The sequence below is a fragment of the Camarhynchus parvulus genome, chromosome 4A, assembly GCF_901933205.1.
Source record: "Camarhynchus parvulus chromosome 4A, STF_HiC, whole genome shotgun sequence".
Taxonomy (NCBI): Eukaryota; Metazoa; Chordata; class Aves; order Passeriformes; family Thraupidae; genus Camarhynchus; species Camarhynchus parvulus.
Genome location: NC_044600.1, coordinates 16524162 through 16537058, shown reverse-complemented (window position 1 = coordinate 16537058; position 12897 = coordinate 16524162). Strand labels below are relative to the sequence as shown.

The following is a 12897-nucleotide window of genomic DNA, read 5'->3' as shown; positions in this document are numbered from 1 at the left end:
CCAGAAAAATAAAAAACCCTGAAACTTATCCCTGAATAGTCATCAGGAACAGAGATGCATTTGCTGGTATGGCCACATTGATCCAGAACAATAAAAAAACCCTGAAACTTACCCCTGACCAATCATCAGGAACAGAGATGCTCTTGCTCCTCTGTGCAAGGAGCCTGCCTTGATTTTAGCCTTGAGCTCCCTGGATTCTGGTGAGCCCAGCGCAGTCACCAGCACATTCCACCCTCTGGAATGTGAATTTGAGCCTCTGGGGTGCCCAAAGCCACTCAGTGCTTCCCTTTGCATGGCCAAGGGTGGGAGCTGCTGGTGAGGGTTAACATTTTCTCCTTTCTCCCTACAGGACTTGTACCTGCCTCTGTCTTTGGATGACTCGGATTCCCTGGGAGACTCCATGTAGAGTGAGATGTCCGCGTTGCATTTGGGATACAGCAAAGTACCTCTGCCACACAAGCAGATCGGTGACTGGTGCTTTCAAGTCAAAGGACACACAGTTAAATGTCATTTTTGTTCTGTGATTTCTCCTCTCTGTGCCACAAACCAACACCTGCCAGTCTATAGAGATAGAGGGATACCATTCTTCTAAGTCACAGGGGTGCAAAATGGGCATTGTGAGAAATTTGGGGCCTCCGTGCCAAGGATTCTGTGCATTTACCATTTTCTTCTGTTGTTTCTCCTGCTGCTGCAACCATGTGGTTTCCCGAGTGTTAGTGAAGTAGTTCCCCTGGAGGTGTGCAAATGGAGCCCTTGCTGAGCACTTTGCAGGTGATGCTCTCCACCTGTGCAAACTGCCAGCTCACCTGCTCCTCATTCACAGCCCCAGTTTTGGCACCTGCATTCTAAAGAGTCTTGGTTTTATTGTGGAGAGCAGGAAGGGAATTTCTAGTTGGATGCTTAATATGCCAGCAGAAGCTTGCATGAGATCAGGAACGATTGTGTCAGATGCTAAGTGAGGTTAGTACAATAATTCAAATTATTCAAATATTGTTTGGGATTTTTTTAAAATAATTAAGCAAAAAAACCCATAAATCAGCTGAGTTATCTGGTGTAGAACATCTTCCACATGCAATGCTGCTAGCTGGTAACAAATATTTATACCTCCCCTATGGTATCTCTCTATCTCTGTTTGTAACAGTAATGCCTTGTGAACAGCCAACACTGAAAACACTGTGAGAATTTGTTTTCAGGTTTGACACCCTATAGGTCACTTTTTATAGCAAAAAAAATCAATACACTTTTTATAAAGGAAAACCTTTTATCTGTGTTTTGGGAGTAAGGATTCAAGCTCCTTCTTTTTTATAAAAGCTGGTAATTTTCTTTTGTTTAAAAAACACGTTCAGAAAAAAAAAAGTACAAAAAAAAAACCAACCACAACTGCAGAACAATAATAACAGTAACTCAGTTTAGAAATCCTGTCATCACTGCCAAAACAGACACGTGTAGGGGGGGAAAAATGGTCAATTCAAAATATTGAATGTTTTGATAGTTTTTGTAATGTTTAAGACTACGTATTTGGTTTTTTACACTTCAGTATTCCTAACTATGGCCAGATTCTCTACTTATATAACAAATGAAGTTTTGTGGTCTTCTAAAAACCTGTATTTTAAGAAACTCTTCTATCTGAGAAAAAACAAACTCGCTGTATTTAGAGAAGCTTTTGCTTTTATTAATCAGTAATGCCTCCTCCAGAATGCAAAGTTCATCTCCTCACGCAGGGCTGGTGGTTTTTACTGCGCCAAAGCTTCGTCCCAGGCCAGCTGCCACTGCCTCCCTCCCTCATGGAATAAGCTTTGATGAAACTGATTCTTGCAGAACTTTACCTAAATGAAATCTGTGCAATCAAGCCTTTCTTTGTTGCTTTTTGCTTTTTTCTTTTTTTTTTCCCAACATAGACACCTACTCCCTGTTGCCTTGCAGCCCCTTGTGGTTAGGATGGATTTTATCCTTGTGATGTTTGATGCTCCATGAATGCTGGCTTGTTCCCAAAGCCACTCCACGTTTTGTTTGCTTGCATTGCTGAGATGAAACAATCTGTGCAGGCTGCATCTTTCGAGGCTCGTGTGATCATACTTATAATGCAACTTTTTAAAAGAGATTTATCAGAGAGAGGCCAGGATTGGGAATTGTCAAGGGGTCAGAGTTATCATGCACCAAATTTGCACCCAGTAGTCTTAGTGCATGATCATTTACAGCCAGAGTTTTGCACAAGGAGCCATTTGTTCTCACTGATAGCTTCATTTGATTGAATAACTCTCTGACTGCACAACTGCTAAATGGTCATTTTAAATATTGTAAATAGAATCCTGGGGTTAGTTCACAGGCTAAGGGCTCATTGAGGGTTTGTGGGGGGGAAGGATGGTGCTGTGGACAAAGCTTGGGTGCAGCAGTCAGCACACCTCTAAGCCCTTGGCATTGCTGAGTTTTGTGTCTGAATGGGAGCAGGTCTCTGAGTAACCCTGTGCCTCAATCTGTCTGTCTGTCCCTGCAGGGACAGCTCTGTTCTACCTCACTGGGGGTTGTGAGGCCAAATGTTGGTTAACATTTGTCAAGTGCTTTCAGACCCTCTAACAGAAGGTGCTGAAATATTCTGGGTGCAGATTTGGTTATGGGTGCTAATTTTTGGCTGTTTAATCCTGTGAGTGCTACTGTAGAAGCTGGTCATGAGCAAAAAGGACTTTTTTAAGCATAAGGATGTCAAAGGCCTTGGTTATGCTAATAACAAGATTATTCATCAGAGCTTTTGTCTTAGGGAAAGCTTTAGTGGGACACATAACTTGACAAGCTTTTACCCTCTCCTCTGTTCTGCTGGTGGAAATCTCAGAGTCCCTCCCTGAGTCTCTGCCTGTCCAGGGACCCTGAGCAGTCACCATGGATGGACTGGAGCTGCAGTCCAGGGTGTTGTCACACTGTGGCAGAGGCCATTCCTCTCACAGTCAGGGTGAGCCTGTCCTGCCACCTTTCCTCAGATAAACAGGAGACCAGCCATGCAGTCCCACCCAGGTTCTCGTGCTGCTCAGTGCAGGACACTCACCACAGATCCAGCAGGAAACCCAAATCTGGGCTGCTCTCTGCAGCCTGAGCTGCTGGCGGGAGGAAAGGAGTCTGGGAGATGCTCTCACCCACTTTGTGTAAGAGAAAGCAGGATCCCAGGGGAGGAATGGTGCTTTGTTTGGATGGTTGTTGAGAAGGGGCTCCTCTCCTTCCTGCCAGAAGCTCTGTTTGGTTATTTGGAGATGCTTTTCCTGGTGCAGCATCACTGAGGAATCACTGAGCTCTTCCTCCTGAGCTGCACCTGGTGACATCTCAGAGCTGATCCTGCCAGCTGCCCCTTGGGAATGCAGCTTTGTTTGCATGAGGATCATCTTGTGGTGGGGCTGAGCCCAGCAATTCCTTCAGGGAATTAGGGGCACCTTGAAAAGGCCTAAAAGGATTAAAATTAATTGTTCAGTGGGAAAAATAGCCATTCAAACCAGCAGAAGCCACAAAGAAAACAGGGTATGAGGTCAGACTCCCAAGTTTTAAGAAGCAATTTTCTAGGTAGAAATGCCTGGGCAGTAGAAGTCAGTGAGCATTTCAGCTGTAGCATAGAGTGAAGTCTGTATTAATGCCAATATTGCATGAGTTTTTGTACAGAAATGCATGTGGAATGTTACATACATTCAGAACTAGTTATCTTTGGCTTTGTAGGATCCCCCATCTAGATTTGAATACAAAGAGAAACAGTGCACAGGCACCAGACCTTAGTTACTGAAACAGAAGAACAGCTGTGATTCAGGAAAAAAACCTAAAAGCTTAAATTTTAGCAAGTGCTTTACTCCTGTTGACTTTTCACAAGATTAAGCTTGGATTTGGTCAGAAAGCTTTCCTGAACTGCTGTGAATTAGTAATTACTTCCAATTTACTATGGCAATTCCAGACCCTGTGAGATCCTGAAGCAATGATAGTAATTCCACTATATACTCCACAGTTCACCTTTCATATTTTTATTTTTTTTTACATTTACAAGCTCATAAAGCTCCACATGATATGAGGATTTGCCATATTAATTCTGCTATAAAAACCCTGTCTAATTTGCCTCATGAGGCTGCCTTTAGTGCTTTCAGAGACTAATTGAATCACGGAGACTATATTGTTTTAAAACAGTACAGTATTTAAAAACAAATTGGAGTAACTCTTAAAGTAGCAGGGCTTTGTTTCTTTGAAATCTGTCTTTATTCAGAATAATTTAGCAAATTTGCATATTAAGATCCCTGTTTCAGGCACATTCATTAGGAAGGAATAGTACAGGCAGAAGGGTTTAGCATTTTTACACTCAGGTGATGGTCTTGACTGTAGAAGATGAGAGCAATGCAGCAAAACCTTCAGCCTTGGGATTTTTATCACTTGTAAAGCATTTATAATCCTGAAGTTTCTGGTTTAAAGCCTCATCTGGTATATGATTTGGAGCTAGTTCAGTTCCACCAGCTAAATATCTTGAAGTGATTTGCAAAGAGTTTGATAATGAGATTTTACTTTGTGGTGGGAGTCGGAAGCAGCTTTTCCCTACCACTGTCTGTGTTTCCAGTATCTGCACATTATTTATTGTCTTCTCAGGAGCTAGAAACCCTAATTGTGTTATTTCCATAGATGATAGAAGAATCCTGCCTAGAAAACAACTTCCACATCTCTCTCACCCTCAGCTAACACACGTGTGGGCACACAAAAATCCACACACTTGGTCGAGCTGCCATTTCTCTCCCATTTGCTTGTTCAGTACTTTTGAAGGGGGAAAAAAAAGGAGGCAGAACCAAAAAAATTTGGCAAACAGCAAAGCAGAGTCACACCCAGGCATTTCCACTTTGAAGCAAGGGCATTAAAGTGTTAGTTTCTCCTTATCCACACGGATAACATTTCCTGGGATGCCTTGTCTTTGCCTTTTCATGCCTTTGAGGTCAGCACTGCTCTTCCTGCTGCTTCCCAGCACAGCCTGTGGGAGTGCTCTGGGATTGCAGACACTGTTCCAGGGACAGCCATCCCTGGAAGTGACATCTTCTCTGCAGGGATCCAGTGTGGATTTTGCAGCCTGAGCCTTCCCCAGCGTGCTGAGAGCTCTGGAGTGATTTTGTTGCTGACCTCCGTGGTGCCCCACAGCCATGAAAAGCAACCAAGGGCTCTCTTCCACTGTAATAGAGGCAGAATCATTTTTAGAGAAAGGGATAATAGATAAGTAAAGTAGATGTAAAATTAGCCTAGAAGGTGTCTTCTCAAGCTAAGACAATCCATAACCAGAGAAAAGCGCTGTAGAAGTGTGTTTGCCACACACCAGGTGCTGATCATGACCACAGTGGAATAAAACAGCTTTTTTGTTTCCATGTGGTGACTTAGGCTCCAGGTCAATTTTTTCTGGTTGCTGATGGAAGCAGGCTGGGACAGTGTTTGGGACTGGTGAGGTTCTTTGTAGAAGCAAATGGATGGCACGGGATGAGGATCTTTTTCTGTGTATCTAAAGAGTCAGGCCAGTCCATGCAACAGGACAAGTGCTTTACACAAGACACCTGGAAGGGATCCAGCTGGAACCCCACCCTGGTGTGATGAGAGCAGCAAGGTGAAGACTTTAAGTGCCTTCTAACATCCCTTGGGCTTCAGAAGCACGACTGTGCATGTGCCCAGCAAGGCCTGGGGTTCAATGGCCTTGACCAAAGGAGACAAGCAACACTTCAATTCTTGAGGTATTTAGCACATCTCTTGAAAATTGCTGTCTCCAGAACCACAGAATTCTTCTGGCTGATGCCTCTGTCCCATCTGCATGAATCTGAGCCTCTCCACAGTATCTCAGGAAATGTTAAAGCTGAGTCTTGTGTGTCACAGCTGCTCCTCACTGTGGAGTGAACAGGGCTGGGTTCTGCTGCAGTGGTGGTTGATTCTGCTCTTCAGATGTTCTTCATCCTCCTCCTCTGCTCCTGGCTCGAGAGCTGGCTTCTCCTGGTGCCTGCAGGTGAAAGGCTGGGAGCAGCAATGTATAGACCCCTCTTTGCTTTGTTTTGTTTCCTCTGGAATAGTTCTAGGCAGTGATGACTGAAGGTCTGAGGCCAAGGTGACAAACCCATGTTTTAACAGGGAGAGGGGAGATTTTCAGGGAATGTAAGTAGGTGGGTGGAAAGGCTTTTTCCTGCAATACCATTGCACAGCTGCTCTGACAGGATCCCAGCTGCAGGGCCTGGTGTGAGTACTACACCTGCAGAGGAAAATGTGGAGTTTTGGGGTCACAGACCACTGTCCATCCCTTGGGACACTGCTTAGAGGAGGTTAAACACATCAACACCTATTTTTGGCCCACAGATGAGCTTCTGGGCAAATCAGAATCAAACCTAGGGATTCAGCAGTGGGTTTCAGAGCTGTTGGGGTATGGCACAACTCTGGACAGATCACTTCTCCTTGTGCCAGTGCACAGAGGGCTGGTCCCAATACTTCCCTCCACCTGTAGGGTGCTTTGAGATAAGCTGATAAAAGAGCTTGATTTTTAAATGTCTTCATTGCTCAGCAAAGTCTGAACACGTTACAGAAGCAAACTGGCAAGTCTCTCACAGACCTCTGGCTCGCTCAAAACTCTGCTGTAAAAATGTTGAAGTATTTCAGTCATGGGGAAAGAGAGACACCTAATCTTTAGTTCCCCATTGAAACCACGGGGGAGCCAGCAACATCCCTGGGAGGAAGGAGGTACCCTCATCCAGCAGCCCATTCCTCTCCTGCCTGGATACAGCCCCCACTGCCCCTCTTTTTGTTAGATGTACGTGCACGTATCAGGGGCAATTCGTGCTAGTAGTCAAAATATGGGCCTTCTGTTTACAAACAGTGAATAAGTCTAATTATTTCAGTGGCTTTCTACCAAGAAAACAGTGGGCCAGGTGTTCAAAACCTCCTTGTTCAGAAAGCGTTTGTGGTCAGATGTCTGCATGGGAGAGAGCAGTGTCCCTGCTTAGTGCACCTGAACTCACGTCTTGTGACTCTTGCTCTTTATCACCTCAGCAGGTGGCAGGTGAAATCCTGTGATATTCTGTTTCCCTCTTGAACTCAGGGCTCTTGAGCCAGTTTGGAGGCTCCCTAGGTCTGGCAGTTTATCACTCAAACTGAAGAAAAAGGAGGATGCCCAAGGGGAATGAACAAATCTTGGCAGTAATTAATCTGTCAGCTGCAAAAGAGAATCATCAGGGGAAGATGCCATGATGGAAAACACAGGGAAGGAAGGGAGAAGCCTGTTCCTTACAGGAGTGGTGGGGGGTGTTTGTTAAGAGGTAGGTGCTGAGTCATGAAATGAGCTGGAGCTTCAGAGAAAATCCAATGGCAGGGAGAGCACTGGGACATGTCAGTGCCACTGGTGTGTGGGAATAATGAAAGACAAAGGCAAGAAATTCCAGGGACAAACAAAGAAGGAGGCTGGGGCTAGCTGAGGATCTGTGGCTTGGTTTGGACAGAGGAACAGCAGCAGCTCCTGGCTGTTTGTTCAGAGTGATGTCCCTGCAGGTACCTGGGCCAGGGGGTGCTGTCTGTCCACAGCAGCGTCTGTCCCTCTCCCCTTGGCAGAAATGAGGCCAAACCTGGCTGCAGGCAGGAGGACTTGGTGTGAAGCTCCTTCCCTGCTGCTGTTGAACTCTGCTGCCAGCACGTGCCATCCCTCAGAGGGAGAGGCAAGATGCAGCCCTGTGCTGAAGGACAGCCCCAAGCTGTGGGCTGGGTTTATTTACACTCCTCCCTGTGTCAGATCAGAAACAGCAATCACTGATCAGCACACCCTGGCCTGGAGAGGACAGACCTGGCACTCTGGGGAATGTAAGAGAATAATGAGGGCACCTCAGAGCCTCCCATCCCCTCCCACGGAGCTCAGCAAACTCTGGGACAGGGTGAAAAGGCAGGACAGAGTCCTCAGGGAGGGTGTGCTGTGTGGGCACAGAGGTGATGCTGATCTTGCCCAGGAAATGCCCAGCCCCTGTGGGAAACCATGCTGAACAAGGGCACCTGTGTTCGCCCTGCTTTTCTCATGAGATCTTTTTCCTAAATTCAGTTGAATTGCTTGTGAATTTAATCCTAAACCACAAAATAATTGTCTCATCCAAACACTTTTTTGCTGAACAGTCTCAGATTATTTTTTTTGTCGCATAAAAATTGCATCTCTTTTATTTCCATAAATTGTCAGACACTCAAAATGATGCAAATGGAACCCAATACACCTAATTTTCTGCTGCTTTAACCAGGCAGAAGCTCCTCTGTAATTAATTTATGAATCTATCTGGTCCAAGGTTGGTCTCCTATTTCAAAGATTGACTACTGTTGATAATGCTTATATGAATGATTACTTGAGTGCAGATTCAGTTTCCTGGGTGACAGCTGCAGCCTTTGCAGAGAAAAGCTCACTGACCCCAGTTATCAAGTGATCTCTTGTATGGACCTTGAACAGCAAGTTATAGATGGGAGATATTTTGTATAGTTTAATTATGGTTACTGATAAAGCTGAAATAGTTTGCTGAAATACATTAAAAATTTTAGAATTGAAAATTAAACAAGGAACCTCAGCAAATCAGGGCCTCCTCCATATTTTTTGCTTCTAAAGAGTGTTGACTTTATCTCACTTCACTCTCACTCAGTCTACCAACAGATATGCCCTGAGCCCAGCAGGTTTATGGGACTAGAAGTAGTACTTCTATTTTTACCACTATTTTTCTACTCTAGTCCCAGCTAGTGCCAGGCAGAATAGAGATTTGTGGTTGGCTTGGTTTTTAGAGAAAAAACATTGCCAAATGCCTCTGAAATAAAAAGGAAGGTTGGGTTCATTTTAGGTGACCCATCTAAACTCAAGGCTGCTTTTGAATTTTATCCAAGCTGGTTCTTCCATCTCTCTTTGCAAGAGTTATTTATAGGAAATGGAGCTAAACTGGAGTCACATTTGCACTGGGGAGGTTGTTGCAGAGCACTGGGACTCACCTGGCACGTGCAGGCAGGATGGAACACGGTGGTGGCACCTGGTCAGGGAGAGCCAGCACCAAACCCTGGCTCTGGGAAACCCATGCTCAGGGTGAGACTTGGGAAATACCTGAAAGGGACCAAAGGGATCCCAACCTTGGGTCCAGGCCCAGTTCTTAACAAATTTCATTTTCAGAGAATCCCTGAGAAACATTTTGTGGGGCTTATTTTGGTTGTTGTTTGGGTTTTTGGGGTTGTGTTGGTAGAGTATTTTGTCATTTTTTTTAATTACAGCATGGCTGCTTTTCTCTATCTGCTTCCAACCACTGCAGAGCATGTATGGATAGGCTTGTAATTCACTTTCCTTAGCAGGTGGCAGGTGAAATCCTGTGATATTCTGTTTCCCTCTCATGCTGACCATACAGTCACAGGGGGGTTGCAGAACACACAGCTTTTTTTCCTTTCTCTCCCTCTCTTTAAGACAGAGGAGCTTTTCCCAGATTTTTGTGTGATGTCTAATGATGCATCTGCCTAAAAAGAAGAATGTCTAGGGAATTAATTGCACTTAATTGGTGTTTTTAGATATGGTGAAGCAGGAGTATTGAATGTAAGAACAAGGAAGCCTGAGAGTTATAATTACATGCTGAATTCTGACGTGTGAAATTGTTGTTAGTTTGCTTCTTATTTAAATGGTGGGTGATCCAAGCAGCTTGAGCACCGTGGCAGTCCTAGTACAGCTGTGATTAGCAATTAGAAGACACCCAGGCTCTTTTGGAAAGAGGAAACCTGTCTAGCCAAAACTCTTCTGTTCTCTGAAATGACACATTCCTCTCCATAATCCTCTGGATTTTGTGACACAGTCTAGTGTGGAAGCACAGGAAAGGAGGATCAGCCTGCTGGCTTTGCTGTCACTAGCCTTTGTCTGCTTTCTCAGTTACAAATCCTGTCCCAAGGTGAGGTGAGCAGCTGCCAGCCCTCAGCCTGAGCTCCTCACGCTGCTCTTGTCTGGAGAGCAGGAGCTGCCTTTGCTCAGGACCCTGTGGCTCCCAGACCTGCAGAGCCACCACCCAGCAGTGCTGAGGGAGAGAGGGAGGGAGGGAGATGTGCAGCTCAACTGGAACCTGCTGGTGGATCACTGTCTTAGACCATGCATTGAGTTCGTATGATTTCCTCATTAACAACAAAGCTGCAATATAATATAACAGAACTGAGAGGCCACGATGGATTTTCTCTTGTGGTTCAGAGGGTGGGGGTTGGAGGGGCAGCTGGGTTTAAAGTTTAGCTGGTATACTTTAAACTCTGTGTACATAACCTTGGAGGACACGGGGGTGGGAAGGGATCCATGGTTATTTTGGTGGGATTGGTAAACTTCAGGATGTTTTTGTTTAAAGAGTAAGGTATTTAATTAATGACATTGTACAAAGAGCTGTTAATTTAAATGGTGCTTTTGTTCTCCTACCCCAGACCCGTCTAACCTTTGTTTTTGGCAAGCCTGCAGCAATGCTGATCAAGTTGACTTTTGTACCTTGGGGGAGTGTGTGGAAGGGGAGGGGAAATGCTTTTCTCTTCAGACAAATAACGTTGCCCATAGTTAACTTCCTGCTTGGCTATGTACCTTGAGTTCCCTTTATGCTGAGTTTTTATGTGAAGGTCTCTTCAAAGGGACAGAACAAGCAGAGGTTATTCCAAAAGATCTCAACTGTATCATCTTGTAATATATTGCAGCTTTATGCCAATGATTCCTTGCTTACCTGTACACAGTCCATGCATGTTTTGAACTAATTTTGCATTCTCCATTTGTGGTGAGTTACTTAGCATTTTAACCACCTTTTGTGCCATTCAACTTGTACAGAAAACATTTTTATTGACGTTTTAAAGGGAGGGGGAAGAAAATAAAAATACCCCTTCTGCTCTCTAGTTGTAGGTAGAACTCAGTTACTTAGCAAACAGATGTAGATGAGTGGTTGTAGTGTTAGAAATGTTGGCTTGCTCGTGAACAAGCTCTTGAGAGTAAATGCATGGTCCTGTACCTCTCTTTTCTTAATTAGCTCTTCCTTTCCTCCTGGAAAGATTCTCTCTCTCCCTCTCTCTTACTCTGTCTTTGTCTCTCTCTCTCGTGGTTGTAAAGTACAGATTTGGGCATAAATAAAATGACCAGGTTTGAAAAGCAGTTCTCAACAGGTTCTCTCGGGGAGCGTACTTCTCGCAGTGCCTTGCCTTGGCACGTTGGTCAGATCCAACTTGCAGGATACAGCAGGAGGAGATCAGTCCCCAGTGCCTCTGCCCGAGCTGGGGGGCGAGTGCCGCCTTTGGGAGGTTGGCCCTGCTGGAGGGTGAGGTGCTGCTGGGCCACTGCAGCTGAGGCAAGAAGCACGAGCGGCGTTGGCCGTGGCCTCCACTCCTGCTGGTGGTGGTGGTGGGGGTGATGTCCCTGGGACTCGTCCCACGGCCCCTGATTTGCGGAGTTTGCACACACTTTTGATTTTCCTGGATACACAGCAAGGGGGTGGGGATGGGATATGGGAATTATGTTGTTGGGGGGGGTCTGTAAACAACTCCTTCTCCACACTCCTGAGCTCTGAGTTGAGTACAAGGGGCTTCTTGTTTGTTAGCTGTGGTTCTGTTGGCAGTGGAGGACAGAAAACGGGCAAAGTCTTGGAGAAGATGGGGTCACTCACAAACATGCATTTTGTAAGAAATGGATTTAAAGAAACCCGAAAAAGCCGTGCCACAAAATCACCAAGTGTACCTAGATCCACACCTCTATTCCCTATGGCTCTTCTCCCTTAACAGAATTTTCTTTTGTCAGAAGATTTGACTAGGAAAAAATTCCATTTTTGTGAGGTGTTGTGAACTGTTTTTGCTACTTGTAATAACCATCCCGGGTCTGAGTATTCTTGTAATGCAATGCCATGCAGCAGAGAACCTGTCCACTTTATAGCTTTGCTCTCAATATTTGTTACTCATTGTTTTCTCATCTAAATGTACATTTGCAAGATGTGTGTATTGTCATTTTCAAAAAATAAAATTTGGTTTCAATATTTAGGCCGATAAATCCTTTCTGAGGCTTTTATTTGTCGAGTGTGTGTTGACTGTGACTTGTGAATTATAGAACACTCATTCATTGTGATACCTCAGCTTTCCCAAATCTGCCCCACTTGTATAAATGCAGAAAAAAAAAGAGACTGGAGAGGAAATTTGATGCCCCTGAATTAATTAAGATACAAATCTGCCTGACTGAAGCAGCCCAACCTGTGCAGGACCCATCCTTTTGCCTAAAGGGATGAGCTCTGTGTGGGTCCCACTCTGGGAGAAAAGAGGAAAATAAGGGCAGCTCTTTCCCTGTGTGAGCACTGCAGATAAAACTGTGGGTTCAGAGCAGCAGATGTGGCCCCCATCTGAACCCTGCCCTGGCCTCCAGAGCCTGGGCAAGGCCCATGCAGTCCCGCATGAGTTTGGGGAAGTTTGGTGAGATTTGAGAGCTGCACTGTGTTTGTCCTGCCTTCCCACACAGGCCTGAAAAAGCTCCAAGTTTTCCTTTCCCAGCCTCTCTGTCAGAACCACAGTGAGGACAAAAGCTTTCTTCCCTGTGGGCCCTGAGAAATGACAATAAAGCTTGGGCCACCAACCCATCGCCCCTCTTGGCAAAGTGCTGGCACCCACTTGTGCCTGGACAGGCCAGAGCAGCACAGACAGTGCAGTTCTGTTTGCAGGGAAAGGCCACGTGGGAAAAAATGCAGTTCCCATCATGAAACCAGGAGAAAACCACACTCAGGCCAGCCTTTATGTGAATGTGCATGGGCTGAAACTGAAGGAAATGTTATCAGAAAAGCAGAACGAGTGCTTTAGAAAACTCTCTGCTTGTGTCCCTGCGCACTCGAGGAGCCAACAACAAAGCAGCCTGGTGTCTCTTTCAGGGGCTATGTGTTGGATCATGCTAATAAAATCCTGGAGGAA

The 12897-nt window shown here is 45.2% G+C and overlaps 1 protein-coding gene across 5 annotated transcripts in view; it reads left to right on the top strand.

Moving 5' to 3' along the window:
• Nucleotides 1-11995, top strand: part of DCX (doublecortin) — an 83190-nt gene extending 71195 nt beyond the window's left edge. For all 5 annotated transcript variants that reach the window (XM_030967974.1, XM_030967977.1, XM_030967976.1 and 2 more), the window contains one exon: nt 350-11995. In XM_030967974.1, coding sequence (XP_030823834.1) covers nt 350-406 — 57 coding nt within the window. In that variant the 3' untranslated portion in view covers nt 407-11995. The remainder of the gene's footprint in view (nt 1-349) is intronic.
• The last annotated feature ends 902 nt before the right edge of the window (nt 11996-12897 follow it).